This window comes from Microcebus murinus, chromosome 8 (assembly GCF_040939455.1).
Source record: "Microcebus murinus isolate Inina chromosome 8, M.murinus_Inina_mat1.0, whole genome shotgun sequence".
In the NCBI taxonomy this organism is placed as follows: domain Eukaryota; kingdom Metazoa; phylum Chordata; class Mammalia; order Primates; family Cheirogaleidae; genus Microcebus; species Microcebus murinus.
The window spans coordinates 92,551,979-92,571,936 of record NC_134111.1 but is presented as its reverse complement, the minus strand read 5'-3'; the positions used below and the strand labels follow the sequence as shown (position 1 = coordinate 92,571,936).

The window sequence follows — 19,958 nt, the reverse complement described above, 5'->3', positions numbered from 1 at the left end:
TCTCTGAGCCCAGGCTGACTCGCCGCGCAGGCGCAGTGGGTGCGACTCGCCATGCCGACTGTCAGCGTGAAGCGCGATCTGCTTTTCCGAGCCCTGGGCCGGACCTACAGTGAGTGCCAGCGGTAAAATGTGGGGCCTAGGCCTCTTCTCGGAGGCGGGGACGCCCTCCCATGAGGCATCGAGGCAACGTTCTTGCTGCCCTGCAGGTTTTGGCCTCGGGCGGTGGGAGTTTACACGGGGAGGGCTGACGAAGGAGGAGGTCCGACCTGGCTGTGGTCACCTCTCGGAACCGGCGTCGCATCGGCTGCCGTTGCACCACCGGCAGGTGCCCGGGTCCAGTGTCATTCATTCAGCGAACTGGCTTTGAGCGCCTGTGGCGTTCCTGCCCCGACGGCCATGCCAGGGCATAGACTAGGAAGGAAGCCCCGGGTTGTATTCCGATGTGCAGCTCGTTCGGTGCGATAAGAAAAGCACTGTGGGAACTCAGTTTGTGAGGAGGTGGGAGCAGGAGTTTGGAAGAGGTGTGTGTTGGTGGGGAGAGGGGTACGGCTTTCCATCTGTCTTTGTTTTCTTTTAGTAGTGTTTACTGAGCGCCTGTTACACGTCCGGCCCTGTTCTGATAGCTTGGGACTACACCTGTGCACGGTACACATAAGGTCCACGTTCTCATTCTGATGAAGGAGGCCGACAGTAACTAACCAGCACATTAATAAAATGGTTTCGAATAATGCCACATGCTATCGAGAAAAGAAAAGGCGTTATGCTAAGAACAACATTAGATGGGGTGGTAACATTTGAGCTGAGACCTAAATGACGAGGAGTTTTGTTTTTTTTTTTTTTTTTGAGACAGAGCCTCGCTTTGTTGTCCAGGCTAGAGTGAGTGCCGCGGCGTCAGCCTAGCTCACAGCAACCTCAAACTCCTGGGCTCGAGAGATCCTTCTGCCTCAGCCTCCCGAGTAGCTGGGACTACAGGCATGCGCCACCATGCCCGGCTAATTTTTTATATATATATATCAGTTGGCCAATTAATTTCTTTCTATTTATAGTAGAGACGGGGTCTCGCTCTTGCTCAGGCTGGTTTTGAACTCCTGACCTTGAGCAATCCGCCCGCCTCGGCCTCCCAAGAGCTAGGATTACAGGCGTGAGCCACAGCGCCCGGCCTGACGAGGAGTTTTTATTCTGTGGGCCTAGTCTTCATGCTACACTTCATCTCTTACGAGTTCTAAAAACAACCACTGAAAAAAAGGAGAGAGGAGACTATTAAGTACAGTTATCAGTTACCACACAGCTGTAGCTCCTTATGATTTTCAGCTTGTATAAAGGCTGAAGCAACTGGTTTGTGAGAGCTGTTTTTTGGTGTTAGGGCTCAATGTGATAGCAAAGCCCTAATCGGTTTAATAATGACACTGCTTCACAGAGTAAGATATTACTGTACTGTGAAAATAGTTAGCCTTTAAAAAAAGTTTTCTAAAGGTGCACTTTTAGATATTTACTATCTATTCTTGAAGTGTTATTCTCCAAAAGGTTCTGCCATAAGTCACTGAAAGTAGTGATAATGACCTTACCCTTTGCATTCAGCTCTAATTCCCTAATCACTTTTTATTTTATAATATGCTTGCTTATATTTTTTACGTATCCTTACAAGCCATATCCTAATGGTATTTATACAGGTTGATTATCCCTTATCCAAAACGCTTGGGCCCAGAAGTATTTCAGATTTTTCCGGTTTTTGGAATATTTGTATACATGTGATGAGATACCTTGGGGATGGGACCCCAGTCTAAACTTGAAATTTGTTTCATATATGCCTTATACATATAGCCTGAATTTAATTTTGTGCAATATTTTTAATTTTGTGCATGAAACAAAGTTTTGACTGTCTTTTGACTGAGCTACAGTCACATTTGCTCAGGTGTGGAATTTTCTACTTGTGGCATCATGTGGATGCTCAAAAATTTTCACAGTTTGGAACATTTTGAATATCAGATTAGGGATGCTTAACTTGTGTGCTTGAATTGCACAGGATAGTATGTGGCAAATATTTGTTCAAAATATCTATAATCAGTTCCCATCCAGTTCTCCATTTCTAGGAAAGAACCTACATTTTTAGAACGTGGTGAGATTTATAAGGTATTTGCTATCATCTGATGTTTTAATATATTCTCTAGCTGTCCCTTCCCCTTTTATGTTGTGAGTTATGAGGGAAGCTCTGTTTTTTTCCCCCCACAAATATCTGTTCATTAGCTACTGGATCTTTTAAAAATTTCAGTCAAAAAATTTGATGTTGTTGAGATGCGCTCAGATGGGTCAGAAATATTCATCATTAGTTTATATTTATTGTATTCTTTCTTGAAACCCTTAAAGTATAAATTGAGTTGAAGTCAGAGTTGGGAAAGTGTGTTTAGCAAAGCATCTGGTTGCCAAATAGTACAGATACATCTATTTCTTACCTTTTTTTGTCTTCCTCTTTTTTCTTGTTTTCAGATAATGTTTAATTCATGCTCTTCTTAATCCATATTTTCTTTTTTTGTTACAGTCCCTCTAATGGTTGCTTTTTGTCAATCCGAAATTCTGTTGTTTCCACCAGTCACTACCTTCCCCTTCACCATTGCTTATCAAGGGTATTTCTCTCTCAGGCTGTTTGTCATTCTGATTATTTTGCTCTGACTCCTTTGGAGCAGGTTTGTCCCCATAGTCTATCTTTTAACTGTCTTTCTGCTCAGATAGTTTCCACTGTGTAACTGATTTAACATCACTGCTCTTCAATTCTAGTCATGTAGAATTGGTGTAATGGCTGGCAATACTTCCATAGCCATCTGTGTATATCATACAACCCCCTAAGATATATTATAGTTACTTAGGTATGTCATTTTGTTAGAGAAAATTACTAATCACCTTTTATTGTTCTTCCTTGCATCTAAACCCATGAGATACAGCTGAAAGCAATGAAACATGATAATTAGGATTCAATATATTTTAATAGGTCTATACAATTTGATTATGTCTGTCTATAAATATGTAAATATTTATAACCATGTAGTTATCTATTACTTTAAAAATTTTTTAAATGTATTTATTTTTGAGATAGGGTCTCACTTTTTAACCGGGCTAGTGTGCAGTGGCATCATCATAGCTGACTGCAGCCTCCAACTCCTGCAGTGAAGTCATCCTCCTGCCTCAGCCTTCTGAGTAGCTAAGACTATATTCATGTGCCACCACTCTTGGCTAATTTTTCTATTTTTTGTAGAGAAGGGGTCTTGATCTTGCTAAGGCTGGTCTTGATCTCCTGGCCTCAAGCAATCATCCTTATCGGCCTCCCAGAGTGCTGGCATTACAGGTGTGAGCCACCATGCTTGGCCTATCTATCACTACATACTAACTTATCCCAGAATTTAGCATCTCAAAACAATCATTTGCTATACAGTTTCTGAGGGTCAAGAATTGGGGAGTGGATTAGCTGAGTGGTTTTGCCTGTGGATTTCTCACCAGGTTGCAATCAAAGTGTCAGGCAAATCTGTAGTTATCTCAAGGTCTAACTGGGGCAGGAGAAGCTGCTGCCAATAGAAGTAATTGTTAGCAGGCCTCAGTTCCTTGCTGATTTTTGGCCAGAGGCATCAGGTCCTCCCACCTTGGCCTCTTCATAGGACTTATTACAGCATATTTGTTAGCTTGTTTGCCCCAGAGCAAGAGGTAGGAGAGAGCAGGTAAGTAAGAGACTGCTCAAGATAGAAGCCTCATTTTTTAGTAACAACTCTGGAGTGATATATTCCAGGGGTCCTCAAACTTTTTAAATAGGGGGCCAGTTCACTGTCCCTCAGATCGTTGGAGGGCCGGACTATAGTTTAAAAAAAAACTATGAACAAATTCCTACGCACACTGCACATATCTTATTTTGAAGTAAAAAAAAAACAAATGGGCAAAAACACCCGCATGTGGCCCACGGGCTGTAGTTTGAGGATGCCTGTATTAGCCCTTTTCACATTCTCTTGGTCACAGACCAATCCTAGCACAGTGTGGAAGGGAACAATGCAAGGGCATGAATACCAGGTATTTATTGAATAATACCAGGGTATTATTGAAGACCATTTTGGTCTGCCACAGCCTCCCTTCTGGCCTACAATGATTTATGTTCCTCCTACATGTAAAATATATTTGACCCTTCCCAAGGGCCCTAGAAATATCATCCCATCACAATAGCAGCTTGAAATCTAAAATCTCATCATCTAAATCAGATACTGATTTGGATGAGGCGTCTCCCGTGTAGTTCCTTAAGTATAGCTCCTTGAGTACAGTTAACTCTTGGTCTGAGAGATTCAAGAGATAAGTTAGCTGCCCCATATATACCTAATATACAATGGTGGAACAGGCATAGAATAACTACTGTAGATATTCCTCTTCCAAGGGGAGGAAAATGGGAGACACAAAGGAGTCACTGGTTCATGGCAATTCTGAAATTGAATGGCAAATGTTGGATGTTCTTGATTAGATCTGACAAGCCTGGGATAATTCTCCATGGCTCTCTGCCCACTGTGCCTTGGGTTCATGGTTCCATCCTCTCAGTGATTCCCTAGAAAGCATGTGCTTTACACTTGATTAGTTTTCTCAGTCTACTTCCTGCTCATAGAATTTTGTGGGTTCAGAAACTTCATTTTGTCTTATTTTTTGTCCCTTTTAGTTCAAGTTGGCAATGATTCTGTGTGTGTGAATCTGTGTGATTCCTCCTAAAAACTTAGTGGGACTTAAGTGAATTTTACTGGCTTCTATTTCATTAGCTAAAAGCCACACCACCCACAAGTTTCTGAAGTAAGCTGTTCTGTTCTTTGGGTTTGTGCTGATACAGTGCTCTTAATTAGTCTCTATTGTGTGATTAGTTGGATTTTGTGAGGCCCATCCATCCATCTATCTATCTTTAGAGACAGGTCTGTGTTGCCCAGGCTGATGGTGTGATAATAACTTACTGCAGCATGGAACTCCTGAGCTCAAAGGATCCTCCTGCCTCAGCCTCCTGAGTAGCTGGGACTACAGGCATGCACCATTACTCCCAGCTAATTTTTTTTTGTTTTTGACTTTTTGTAGAGATGAGGTCTTGCTGTGTTGCTTTGGCTATTCTTGAACTCCTGGCTTCTAGAGCTCCTCCTGCCTTGTCTCCCAAAGTGCTGGGATTACAGGCATGAGCCACCACACCCATCTCCCTTTGTATTTCTTTATAGGACATTTTGTTTGAATGAATAGTACCTTTTTTATGGTGATATCCTTAACTTTTATCTTTGGTCCATGTTTTCCTGGTGATGTCTTGGATTTGTGTTTTGCCCAAGCTCCAAAGTTATTTCTTAATTTAACATTGTTTTACATCTGGAGAAGGTGAGAATTTTAAACATCATCAAGAATCATCCTGGCTCCTTTTTGTTTAACAGTCCTTCTTTTAGTTTATTGCTTCTGTCACATGAACAGCAAGAAAAAACCAGGTGGCACTTTGAGCTCTGGTTGGAAATTTTGATTACATCACCAAGTTGATTAGATACATTTTTTATATTCCACATAACTGCAAGCAACAATGTTGCTAAACTTTGTCCTCTGTGTAACAGGGAGTCCCTTCCAGTTTTCAATAACATCACCTCACTTTCCTTCATGTCCTCACCTGCATCCATATCAAAGACTATAAGGCTTCAATTAACAGCTTTTTGAAGGCCCTTATAGGTTTTCATTTTTTACTCCTCAAAGCCTGCTTGGTTCCAAAGTCACTGCCATGTTTTTGGTTTTCGTTATCGTAGCACTCCATTTCCAGGGACTAAAGTCTGTATTGGTAATCTAGTGCTGCATGACAAATTACCCCAATATTTAGAAGTGTAAACCACAGGTCTTTATTATTTCACACAGTTACTGAGAGGAGTCAGGGAGTGGTTTAGCTAGATGGCTCTGGCTCTAGGTCTCTTCACCACTTTGCAGTCAAGCTGTCAGCTGGGGTTGCTGTCATCTCAACGCTTGGATGGGCTGGAGAATCTGCTGCCATCTGCTCACTCATGGTTGCTTCAGACCTCAGTTCACTCAAATGCATGTATATCAGGAGGTAGAGATCTCTGGGAGCCATCTTGGAGGCTGGGTACCTCTGTTATTACCTGATAGCCTCACCCACTTGTTCCCCCAAACCACAGATCCGGGAGTCATCCTAAACTCCTGCTAACTCACTATTCCTATGTCCTATCAGTCAGCCATTGAGCTTTATAGATTCTGTGTCCTTAACATTTCTCACATCAGTTCCTTCTTCCTCATACTCACTGCTGTTATTTTAAATGAAGCCCTCACCATATACCATCTGTGTTATTGGAGTAGACTCTTTGCCAGAATCTCTTCTACCCTACCACCAGTCTTTCAAATGTAGATCTAAACATGCTTTTGCCCAGCAGAGAAATCTTCAGTGTAACTCCCCGTTGGGTGCTGGAAGGACAGAGGGCAAATCCCTTGGTATGTTATGAGTTGGCCTCTTTCTACTTGTTTCATCATCTCTCTTCCTGATAGGAACCTTATGCTTCATCCATATGGAACTACTTAAGAGTTTCCAAACTTGCCATGCTGTTTCACTCGCCAGTCTCTGCCTAATGAACTCATCCTTTTCTGTGAAGCTTTAGCTGACCCTAAGTGGAGCTGTTATTTCATTTGTGCCACCCCTGTATCTTGTACTTAACATTGTATATTTATTTACACATCTGGTTTCTTTACTAGAGGAGGAAGTACTTAAGGTAAGGACTGTGTTTTATGTATCTTTGTAGCCCTGGTTCTTACTATAGTGCCTGGCATAAAATGGGTGCCTAGTATTTGATAAATTGAATTGAAGTTCACTGTCTGGATAAAGAATCTTAAGACCAGCTTTTCACTAGAATATACTGGTAATGGTAGTTCATGTTCATTTTTTTTTTTTTTTTTTTTTTTTTTTTGAGATAGAGTCTCACTATGTTACCTGGGCTAGAGTGCTTTGGCATCAGCCTAGCTCACAGCAACCTCAAACTCCTGGGCTTGAATAATCCTCCTGCCTCAGTCTCCTGGGTAACTGGGACCATAGACATGCACCACCGCGCCCGGATAGTTTTTTTTTTTTCTATTTTTAGTTGTTTGGCTAATTTCTTTCTATTTATAGGAGAGATGGGGTATCGCTTTTGCACAGGCTGGTCTCGAACTCCTGGGCTCAGGCAGTCCTCCCATTTTGGCCTTTCAGAGTGCTAGGATTACAGGCATGAGCCACCGCGCCCAGCCTGTGTTCAATTTTTGATAATGTAAATACCCTGAAAATGCCATATCACATAGCAAAGCCAAGCAGAATGTAATTTTAAAATAAGGAGGAGAGCTATCTATTATTGCAGACTCTCTATGTTTCGGGGTACGATGCCAGGTCCATTTTCTGCATGATCTCGTGTAAATCTTTCCAACAGTTCCATGCTATAAATGGCTATAAAATAAAATACCACTTTATAGGTGAGACATCCATAAAGTTTACATAAGGTGCTAAGAAAGTTTACCTAAGTTGCCAAGCTTTCAGAACCAATAAATGGCAAAGAATTCAAACTCTGAATGGCTTGGTTCCAAAGCCAAGTGTCAGGCCACTTAGAGAATTTTAGATGATAGAATTTATATGACTTTCCATTGTGTTGGATCTGTGATTTGGAGCCTAGTTTATATTTGAAACCTACTTAACAGGTTTTTTTTTTTTCCCCCATGCAAACTTCCCAGTGGGGGTAACCTAATCCTATAGTTGGTATTTCTATAGCTTAATCAGCCCTTTAATAGTTTTGTTTTTCTTTTTTTATCTTTTGAAAATTTTTTGGCTAAGCTTTTTTGTTTGTTTTTAAATCGGGGTATCTGTTGTCTGATATTTAGTATGCCTGGTGCTAAGCAATTAATGATAAGAAAATGCAGTTTATATATAATTTTCCTTTATGCTGAACAGATTAAAATTAACAATTTCCTTTTTTTTTCTCTCTAGCTGACGAAGAATTTGATGAACTATGTTTTGAATTTGGCCTGGAACTTGATGAAATTGTATGTATTTGAATATGTTTGTTTCTCAAATATTTCGTATAAGCTCATTTTTCAGGAGTTTATACTATTTTAGTTACTTTAAAGTTAGACTAAGATGATATGTTTGTGGGCTGTGGTGGTTTCTGTGTTCACGGGGCTGAGCTCCAGTTCTAAAAGTGTTTGCTGCTTTGATTAAAATCTCAAAAAGGAGTTTATGCTTCAGTCATCTCAAGTTATCAGGCTAATGCTGTGGAGATGTATAGAATGTGTGAGGTAACCCCAGAGGGAGAGTGAGCTCCCCCTTATGGCAGGTTAACCGTGGAAACGAAGCAGTGGAAATGTTGCTTTGCCCAGAGTTGCACTGCCTCCATCACATCCAGCTCCTCCTCCTTGGCCCGTGTTTGCCCCTCCACCTTCCTTCACGCCTGTTTAACTAGTGTGGATTTTTACAGTGATCTTGTAAAATGATCTCATATTTTCTAGGAATTGCTTATAAAAATGATTATGAAGCAATTTCCTTGGCTTTTGATTGTATAATGATTAAACTATTTTAAAAAAATAGCAAGTCTGGGCTATATATTTTACTTATGAAATATATTGTTAATAACGATTATATATTAAAGACATTGTACTTATGATTGAAAAGATAATTTTCTGGTAGTTACTGTTAGGTTTTTTCCTAAGTTTTCTTTTTAATCTATTCAGTGTTTTATAACACTGCCGTAGGTATAAGTTTAAAAAATCTTCAGGCTAACAAAATGTACATTGTGTTGCCTTGTTTTCCTACTGCTTCACTGATGTTACAGGAAGATAATCTTTATATTCAAGAGTATTTATATACTTGAGAAATTGGCTGAGATTTCTATAGTTTGTAAGTTGCTGTTAGTATCACTACATCTCAAAATTATGTTTGAGGTTATTTGATATTGAAGAGCCTTGGACTGGATATCAGAAAATTTGAGTTCTAGTTCTAACATTTATCATCTGTGTAACTATGGACAATTACTTTGCCTGTTTGGGCCTCATATTTTAGTCTCTCTGGGTCTCCTTTTCATTTGTAAAATAAGGGATTTGGATTATGTGATATTTATAGATCCCTTCTGGCTCTGACATTTATGTAGTTTTTGATTTTTGTAAGATTTTTTTTGTCATGTAGTACTGACAAACCCAGTCTTCACATATGGTCTTTGTATGAATTGAAACATTGAAAATGAAAGAAGATTTAAGCTGTGTTTTTTTGTTTTTTTGCAGAAGAATCAGGTCATTATTTACAATAGTCCTCCTTTATCTGCAGTTTTGTTTCCACAGTTTCAATTACCCACTGGAATCTTTGGTCTGAAAATAGATGAGTATGGTACAATAAGATATTTTGAGAGCGAGAGACAACATTCACATAACTTTTATTACAGTATATTGTTATAATTATTATATTTTATAATTAGTTATTGTTAATCTCTTACTGTGCCTAATTTATAAATTAGACTTTATCACAGGAATGTATGTATAGGAAAAAACATAGTATATAAAGGATTTGGTACTATCCGAGGTTTCCAGCATCCACTGAGGGTCTTGGATCATATCCCCTGCAGATAAGGGAGGACTGCTGTGTTCAGATGCTTTCATTTTTCTGGTTACCGTATTATCTCCCCTTCTTTATATAGATCCCTCCTGAAATCTGCCATCCCCTGTGAGGTGTCTCTCCTTTCTTCACTAAAAAGCAGTAATTTTATTGACCCCTTTGATCAAATGTTATTTGAATTCTAATTCATCCTCTGTTGCCTCTTTCTGCCTCTCCCCATCACCCCCTTTTTCCCTCTCCTGCTCTTTCCTTGTCCTCTTCCTCTTCTTTCTCATTTTTTTATTTTCCCTAATTCAAAAAATTTGTCTCCTAAGTTTCTTGGGGTGTTCCTTGGGGTGTGGCACCACCTTGCATGGTCCCGCATTGTGTGGACCTCTCTGGTTCCTCAAGTGTCACTTGGGCACATAATGCTTAGTCCCCAAAAGTGAATCCCTCTGCATACCATGTAAGTGTACATGTAATTCCTAACTTGAGCACCAATTTGAACTACTCATATTGTGGCAGTGGGAGAGCATCATATGAAACAAAATCATATTTTGACAGAATTCCATCAGTCTTTTTAGCAGGTGGTTGTTGGTGGAAATAATGGAATTCCGGTTAAGTGGGATTTCCAAATAATTAAAGGGTAACATTAGAATACAACTTTTAATCATTTTGATTGAAAATTTCTTAATAAATATATTTACAATTCCCTGCTGTAGTAAACTTAGGGAATAAAACTTAACCTCTTGGCAATGGTTGTCTTAAGACAATCTGTTATTCTCTGCCATAATGTGGTGATTGAGGTATTCTAAGCTCTTTGCCACTGCATTAAAAATTATTATTCTAGAGGTGTTTCTTTTCTCCCTCTTGGTTGTTGTCATTCTGCTGTGCTATTATACCTTTACTGTCACTAGATTACTTCCTATTGTACCTATTATCCCTTCTAATTTTTAATCACAGTTTCTGATGGTCTGTGAATGTTTTTTATTTGTTCTTTTAACTCTCATTCTCATGTGGGCTTGGGTGCCCATGGGATTTAGCTTTTGAGTCATTATCCTATAAGAAGTTGTATTGTTTTTATTTGGGGAATCATCTTTATTTTACTTCTTTGACACTTTTGTTGTTCTTTATGTTCTTGGTGGTGGTTTCATTTTCTTTCAGATGGGAAAGCTTTTTCTGTAAAGGACGAGATAGTAAATATTTTAGGTTTTGTAGACTCTATAATCTCTGTTACAAATCAGCTGTTGCAATGTGTAAATAACAATAGATAATATGTAAATGAATAGGTGTGTTCTGTATTCCAATAAAATTTTATTTACAAAAACAGATACCAGGCATAATTTGCCCAGTAGGCCATTGTTTGCTGACTCATTTCTGCTCTTCTAAAATAACTGAGAATGCCAGATGTCTGAACTAAGGGAAAATGGGAGTACTTTTATGTCTGCTGTGATTATCTAATAACAGTTAATATTTTTATAGCGCATATAATAAACCCATGTTTTTGTTGCAGAAAAGAATATGTATAATGTAGTTGCTACCTCATAGGGCTGACAACCTCTACTTTTTATATAGAGTTTAAATTTATTTAGTTAATTTTTTTGGCTTGTTTTAGACTTCTGAGAAGGAAATAATAAGCAAGGAACAAGGTAATGTAAAAGCACAGGGTGCCTCAGATGTTGTTCTTTACAAAATTGACGTCCCTGCCAATAGATATGATCTCTTATGTCTGGAAGGATTGGTTCGAGGACTTCAAGTCTTCAAAGAAAGGTAAGGAAATATGTTCATTAAATACTTTGCTAAGCTGGATTTTTTTTCTTGTCATTATCAGCAAACATGTTTAACTTTCTAGAAAAAAAACTACAAGTCTGCACAGAGTGATGATTTGAGGATAAGATTCATGTAGATTATACCCATTTGAAAATTTACTTGAATATTGAGCCATTGCCTGTCATTTTGGGAGCATGTTTGCTATATGATCTTGAGCAAGTTAATTGGCCTTGGCTGGGCGTGGTGGCTCTCGCCTGTAATCCTAGCTCTCTGGGAGGCCGAGGTGGAAGGATCGCTCAAGGTCAGGAGTTTGAAACCAGCCTGAGCAAGAGTGAGACCACATCTCTACTAAAAATAGAAAGAAATTGATTGAACAACTAAAAATATATAGAAAAACTTAGCCGGGCATGGTGGCACATGCCTGTAGTCCCAGCTACTTGGGAGGCTGAGGCAGGAGGATTGCTTGAGCCCAGGAGTTTGAGGTTGCTGTGAGCTAGATGACACCACAGCACTCTAGCCCTGGCAACAGAGTAAGACTCTGACTCAAAAAAAAAAAAAAAAAAAATTGGCCTCTCCTGTGTCAATCTCCTAATCTATAAAGGTCTTTAAGACCCCTTCCAACTCTTCATGTAATAAATACAGAAGATAATGAATATGTAAAGTAGGAAAGAAGTGAAAAATGTAACAGTTATAAAATACTTATTTTTGTTTTTGATTACTTATATAATATCCAGTCAACTGCAAAAGAATAAGAGCCTCTGGCTGATGGGATACATTCTGGAATTATGAGGTTTAAGATGAGTGATGGGTGTTGGTGAAATAATGACCGTTGGACATTTGGTTAAAGATGGTTAAAATTTTGGAGTTGACCAGTTGGTTTCCTGCATGACAATCAGATGTTTATACTGGAGGATCAAGCATAACTCCTTATAGAATGTGTTTCCTAAAACTGCCTTATTGGAATCTGTATTTTTAACAGGCACCTCATTGTGAATTTTATGATCAGACAGAATTAGGAATGCCACTTAAAATCTTTGCAACTTAAAATGGACCAGCAACATCTGGATCACCTGAGATTTTATTAGAAATGCAGAATCTTGGCCTCCACCCAACACCTATTGAGTCAGAATCCATGGTTTAACAAATGCCACAGTTGATTGAAGTTTGAGAACCACTGCCTTAAAGCAGTAGTTCCCAACTTCTCTTGATGATAAATAAGAATTTGTTGGAGATGCCTTAAAATACAGCATTTGCCAAGTCTTGACTTTTTTGATTCAGGTCCAGATGGGAATAGGGAATCTGTATTTTTGATAAACTCTATTTTTTCTTAGAAGCTCAAAATCTTACAGTTGGAATAAAACTTAAAGGTTATCTAATACTGACCCTCAGCTGTTGTTTAAATGCCCCTTAAACAATTGCTTAATTAATGGCTTTGTAGCCTCTGTTGAGACTCTAGTGATAGGAAACACATTATGATGAGACATCCTATACCATTTTGAGGCAACTTTAAATGTTAGAAAATTTGTTAGTTTTTGTTTTTTAAAAATATTCAGCCAAAATTTGACTTGTTGTAACTCAACCCATTGTTCTAATTCTGTTCATTCTGTATACTTCTTATGTACAGCATAGAGTATAATTTATCAAATATTTTGATTAATTATGAGTAAGTTTATTTTAATATTATTTTAGGATAAAGGCTCCAGTGTATAAACGCCTAATGCCTAATGGAAAAATCCAGAAATTGATTATCACAGAGGAGGTAATAAGGATAAACTCTTATTTTCTTTTGAAAAAAAAATCTCGTGTGTGTGTGTGTGTGTGTGTGTATGGTGGGGAGGAAAAAGAAAGCGGACCCTCCTGCCAAGTGTGATTTTCTTTGATCATTTGCTAAAATGAGTATATATTTAACCTCTAGCTCTTAAAAATTGTCAATTTTTTTTAACCAAGAAATGGGATAAAACATCTGTTTTTCATAAATCATTTTGAAAAATAATATCCAAATATTATAAAGCACATTTGAGATATAATTGTTTAAACTCTAATATATTAATAAAATTTCCAAAGATAAACTTTTTTGAGGATTATGTTAGTAAAAATATGAACTATGAGCAAACTAAAGGTTGTGTTTTCTCGATTATTTAGTACATTTTGAGAAATCTTACTAAAATGTAAACTACTCCATGAAGATAGTGTCTTTGTGTCTTATCACTTAATTTTATTACTTATTGAATAAATGACTGTATACTTATTTGAATGAAAATTTATGACAGTGTCAAGAGCTCAGCTGCCTTTCTATAACAGGATGTTATTACAAAGAAAAGCGTGTTTACTATCTCTAATGATAATTGTGAATTTCAGACAGCTAAAGTACGCCCTTTTGCTGTAGCAGCAGTTCTCCGAAATATAAAATTTACTAAAGATCGATATGACAGCTTCATTGAACTACAGGAGAAATTACATCAGAATATTTGCAGGTTTGTAATTGCATCTTCTCATCTTCTTTTCTCCTTGCCTTCCCCTCTTCCTTCCCCTTCCTTTTCCTTTCCATCCCTCTTTCTCCCTTCTTACTCCTTCTACCTTTCCTCCCCCCATCCATCTCTCCGTCCTTTCTTACTCTGCAGACTTTTTTCCAAAGTATTTCTAAATTAATAGGATGTGACAGTAATAAGAGTTTAACTTTGCTTTACCAGGCGGATATGTTACTGCTTATAAGTGGTATATGCATGGAGAAACAGGAGATCTAAAGATGTACTTTGAATTCTGTATACAGCAGAATTATATAGAGACTTTTCTCTCTCTTTTTTTTTTTTTGGTTCAAATCAGTAGTGGATTATACTAAGTAATTTGGTAATTTGAAGTATGTATCATTTCAAAAATGAGAAAGTTTTGGCTTGACCTCACTTTTTGAATGACTATAATTATAAATTGACAGATAAAACTGTAAATAACTGAATTTTACTTGTTCTGTCTTCACATTACTATGCATCATTTCCTGCATAGCTCCCTTTAGTGCAGTGGTCTTCAAACCTATATATTAATAATCCCTGAGTGCCTAATGGTCGAGGAAGTTCCAGTAGGAGTCCTTGAACTAATTGTAGTATTTCAAAAATCCTAATGGAAACTATATATTTACTGATGATCAGAAACCTCAGGCTTTAGCTAACGTAAAATTTCTTTGTGTTGGTCCTGAAGTATATCAACGTAAGTTATCTCATGTTGATCTGAAGGTATGATTGACAGTTATATATATGTCTTAAAAAAATAGAAAAAATAATTTTTATTTTTTCAAAACAGGGACTCCCTGCTGCCCAGGCTAGAATGCAGTGGCATCATCAGAGCTCAGTGCAATCTCAAACTTCTGAGTTCAAGTGATCCTCATGTCTCAGCCTCCTAAGTAGCTGGTACTACAGGAATGCTGTTTATCTGCCACACCCAGATAATTTCTTTCTTTCTTTTTTTTTTTTTTTTTTGTAGAGATAGAGTCTTGCTGTGTTGTTCAGTGTAGTCTTAAACTCCTGGCCTCAAGTGATCCCCCTGCCTTTGCCTCCCAAAGTGTTAGGATTATAGGCGTGAGCCACTGAGCCTGGCCAGAATTTTTACTTTTTAGTAGTTGTAGTTTAATAACTGTAGAGACTAGGAGGGGATTCTGTGTATGGGATGGGATTGAATAGAGGGAGAACTCTGTACATTTTCTTCTGTGGTGAAAAATGTTTAAAAATAAAAATCAACAGTGTTTAAGCTTATGAGGTTTCTTTTTCCTGAAACATCTTTGATCAATAGAACATTTTTTTCAGATTCCAAGTAACATTTATTCCCAGTCCTTATACATAAAAAGAGTCTATGTTGGCCTGCTAGTATGTCTTTATTAAATAAAACAATAAAATTTTAGTTTGGGTGCGGTGGCTCACGTCTATAATCCTAGCATTCTGGGAGGCCGAGGTGGGAGGAATGCTTGAACTCAAGAGTTCAAGACCAGCCTGAGCAAGAGCAAGATCCTGTCTCTATTGAAAATAGAAAAATTAGCCTGTAGTCCAGCTACATGAGAGGCTGAGGCGGGAGGATTACTTGAGCCCAGGAGTTGAAGGTTGCAGTGAGCCATGATGACACCACCACACTCAGGGCGACAGAGCGAGACACTGTCTCAAAAAAAAAATACAAATTTAAATGTAATTTCAAAATTAAGGGTTAGATTATGATTTCTGACAAGCATAGATATAACTAGTAAGTGGTTGAGCCATATCATCTATTCTGGACATACTTTATTTAAGTCTAAGTCAGAAGCCATTTCCTCACTTCAACTTTAAACTCTGTTTTAATTGGTATTTCTGGAGATCATTAACTTACTCTTTTTCTTTTTTCACAGGGTCTCACTCTGTTTCCCCAGCTAGAGTGCAGTGGCATCTTCGTAGCTTATTGCAACCTCAAACTTCTGAGCTCAAGCAATCCTGTCTCAGCTTTCCTAGTAGGTGGGACTGTAGGCGTGTGCCACCATGCGCAGCTAAATTTTCTAATTTTTTGTAGAGACAGGATCAGGCTGGTCTTGAACTCCTGACCTCAAGCCATCCTCCTGCCTCGGCTTTCTGTTCAGCTTCCAAAGTGCTAGGATTATAGGTGTGAGCCACTGCACCTAGCCTCATGAGTTTTTTTCTAAGGGGAAGAATAGAACATGTCCCAATACTCTGGTGTTCTAGAGTCCTTTCTGGAATGTCAGTAAATCACTAATGTCAGTAAAGACTAATTAGGTCTTTTTAGTGGGCTTTGGAAATTTATGTTTTTCAAGGAATATATCAATTTGTCTAAGCTATTACATTTATTAGCATGAAGTTCATCATGTTTCCTTATTATCCTTTTAATATTCATGGTATCTATAGTGTTGTCACCTCTTTCATTCCTGTATTTTTTTTCTTTTTTTCTCCTTGATCAGTATGGCTAGAAGTTTATCAATTTTATTGATCTTTGAAAGAACTGCTTTTGGTTTTATTGATTTTTCTCAATTTTTTTAAATTGATAAAACTGGGCTCTTTACAGGGCTAATGAGTTGCTACTGCTAAGGCAAGACCCTTTTGCTTACTCTATCAATTGCCACACGAACAATGACGTTTTCAGTCTGTATGAGCTTGAACACCCTTCTGTCTAATTCTCTTGGGTGGTTCTTTTCCTGGCCTTTGGTAGTTTCCTCACCTGCATGTATGGGTCAATACTCAGCTCAACAATCCTTCAGGGAGACCCTCTGCATAGCTCTAGAATTCTCTCTCTGTGTAGCTCTCTGCTGCTCACCAGTATTGTGAATGTCTTGGCCTCCCCAGACTCTCATCTTGTCTCTTGCACTGGGCTCCAGCCGGGTCTCCTTTCCTGCCCTGCAGTCATATATTTTGCTCTTTTTTGGGTTGTTTCAGAAAAGAGTAAATTTAGTCTCTGTCACTCTTATCTTGACTGGAAGTGCCTGTGAATCTTTTACTTCAATTATTTCACTTTCCATCTCTAGAATCCATTGGGTTCCTTTTTTTACAGTTTCTCTTTTTCTGCTATTTGCTCATCTATTCATTATGTGTATATTTTCCCATAAATCTTAAAATTTTTTTTTTTGTAGTAGCAGCTTAAAATCTGGCAGGAGGCTGGGCGTGATGGTTCATGCTTATAATCCTAGCACTCTGGGAGGCCAAGGTGGGGAGGATCGCTCAAGGTCAGGAGTTCGAAACCAGCTGAGCTGTTTTTTTTTTTTGTTTTTTTTTTTAGTAAAAAAAAAAAAAAGAAATTAATTTGCCAACTAAAAATGTATAGAAAAAAATTAGCTGGGCATGGTGGCGCATGCCTGTAGTCCCAGCTACTCGGGAGGCTGAGGCAGAAGGATTGCTTGAACCCAGGAGTTTGACGTTGCTGTGACCTAGGCTGATGCCACGGCACTCTAGCCCTGGCAACAGAGTGAGACTCTGCCTCAAAAAAAAAAAAAATCTGGTAGGAATGTCAGAATTAGGGACATGTTAGTGTTGGTTTATATGGACCGGTTTTATATGGAGTATGAGTCATATTTTCATGATTTTTCTATGGCCACTACCTTTTGATGGGTATAGGATATTAGAGAAGAGCCATTTGTTTTTGTTACGTTTCTCTGAAGAGTGGTTTTTGTTCCTGTGGGCAAAGACTCTTGAATGCTTAGCTAGATTCAGACTCTAAAGGTTTGTCTAGACTAGATTTCTGTAGGTGGCAGCAGCTCAATTTTCTGCTCAGTTCTTCTTGCTTCCAGTTGCTGCTTTTTTGTAGAAGGAATTTGAAATTTTTACCATTTATGTTAGATAAAATCTTGATTTCTGACTATTTTTTAGTTTTTCATATCTTTCTATATTTGGAATGTTAATCCTTTTTCTATACATATTTTGTGTACCTTTTCTATCAGTGTATATTTTGTCTTTCGACATTTGGGATCTTTTGGATATACAAGGTTTTCAATGTGGATATAATTAATTTTATCAGTTTTTCTATATAACTTTTGGGTTTTGTGACCTACTTAAGAAGTGGTGTCCTACTCAGCAATTTTAAGCATGTTTTCCTATATTTTCTTTGAATAATCTTAATAGTGTTTTCTTGGTATGTCTGCATGTATGTTTGTCTTTTGTTTTTTAAAATGCTTAGCTCATTGTTTTATCTAGAATTTATTTTTTTGTTATGGAAGTTGAAATTTTAATGGTGTTTTGAGGTACAGTTTCAAGATTAAGGGAGCAATGTTACCATCTACGAAAACACTTTCTTACCTGTGTATTTTGTCAATTGTTAATTTATCTAAATCTGTTGAAGCATTTATATTTCATCCTATGATAGTTCTAGATTTATTATCTTCTATAAGCATTTGAATAAAGTCAAACTTCCTTTTTACTTGTCAGCAGTTATTCAATCATATTTATTAAAGTTCTAGTTCACCAGTCTTGGTGGTTGAGCAAAATTTAATATGCATTTTATGTGCACATGCATTTTAAAACAATTTTAAGGAATCTTAAGAATGCAAATTTTGACCGAATGTCTCTTTTTAAATTGGCTATTAGAAAGCTTAGAGCCAAATTTGTGACCCTCCTTAGTAAAACTTAGGCCTTTATATTCTAATTTAGAGTTAATATTTCCTGGCTCTGTTAAATATCCCTACTTCTATTTCTTTCTCTCCTATTTTGTAGCTTGCTGTAAATTCCTGAAATTATCTTAAATTCTTTGTGGATAAACTGTAGAACAACTAACTTGAATAGCTTTTAAACTTTCTTTACACATTAAACTTTAAATATAATTCATAGCTCTTAAAATTAAATTTTTTCCATTACTAAAATAATGTAGCTATGTGACAGAAAATTTAGGAAAATACAAAAAAAGCCCCAAACACAGAGATTTGTTAGTTTATTTTCTGTTAGCTTATTTTAATTTAATAAAAAAAATCTATGTTTACTTGAGGACATCAAGAAGTAACAGGTTAAAAGAAGGTAAAGGAAATGCTGTCTTTGAAGATACTCTAGTAACAGTACTTGGGAAAGCATAATGGCAAGGAATTTTCTTCAGCTATTAAAATAATATGTTCTAAGTAGCTTTATAATCCTTCTTCTTCTTTTTTTTTTTTTTGAGACAGAGTCTCACTTTGTTGCCCAGGCTAGAGTGAGTGCTGTGGCATCAGCCTAGCTCACAGCAAACTCAATCTCCTGGGCTCAAGCGATCCTACTGCCTCTGCCTCCCGAGTAACTGGGATTACAGGCATGCGCCACCATGCCCGGCTAATTTTTTTTTTTGTATATATGTTTTTAGTTGGTCAATTAATTTCTTTCTATTTTTGGTAGAGACGGGGTCTCACTCAGGCTGGTTTTGAACTCCTGACCTTGAGCAATCCACCTATCTCGGCCTCCCAGAGTGCTAGGATTACAGGCATGAGCCACCTCGCCTGGCCTAATCCTTCATTATTTTTAATGGTTGTGAGAATTTATTCATTATACTCCACTAAAGATGATATATAGTAGAATATGTTGTTTTAGGAAAGTATCTAAAATAATTTTTAAAGACATGTCTGTCCAAGCGAGGTGGTTCATGCCTATGTAGTACTTTGGGAGGCTGAGGCTGGAGGATTGCATGAGGCCAGGAGTTCAAGACCAGCCTGAGCAACAAGCAAGACCCCATCTCTACAAAAAATAAGAAAATTAACTGGGTGTGGTAGTGCACATCTGCAGTCCCAGGTACTCGGGAGGCTGAGGCAGGAGGATTACTTGAACTCAGGAGTTTGAGATTATAGTAAGCTATGATGATGCCACTCCACTCAAGCCTGGGACAACACAGTGACACTCAAAAAAAAAAAAAAATTAGTCTATATTGTCTTTAGAATTTCTGCTTTGGAATATTCAAATCACTTTCTCTCCTTCTCTTCCTTTTCATCTCCCTCCTTTTCTACCCCTTCCCCCCCAACAATTAGGAAAAGAGCATTGGTTGCTATTGGTACCCATGATTTGGATACTTTGTCAGGCCCATTTACTTATACTGCGAAACGTCCTTCAGATATCAAATTCAAACCTCTAAATAGGACAAAGGAATATACAGCCTGTGAACTGATGAAAATATACAAGGTAAATATTCTTTTTTATTGTGTACTTTGTAAAAATTA

At 37.8% G+C, this 19,958-nt stretch overlaps 1 protein-coding gene across 1 annotated transcript in view; it reads left to right on the top strand.

Annotated features, from left to right (window-relative positions):
• Positions 1-19,958, top strand: part of FARSB (phenylalanyl-tRNA synthetase subunit beta) — a 67,813-nt gene continuing 47,855 nt past the window's right edge. Inside the window, exons 1-6 of the mRNA XM_012741940.2 lie at positions 1-109; positions 7,976-8,031; positions 11,184-11,338; positions 13,028-13,097; positions 13,697-13,812; positions 19,770-19,920. Of these exons, the coding sequence (XP_012597394.1) occupies positions 52-109; positions 7,976-8,031; positions 11,184-11,338; positions 13,028-13,097; positions 13,697-13,812; positions 19,770-19,920 (606 nt within the window). The 5' untranslated portion in view covers positions 1-51. The remainder of the gene's footprint in view (positions 110-7,975; positions 8,032-11,183; positions 11,339-13,027; positions 13,098-13,696; positions 13,813-19,769; positions 19,921-19,958) is intronic.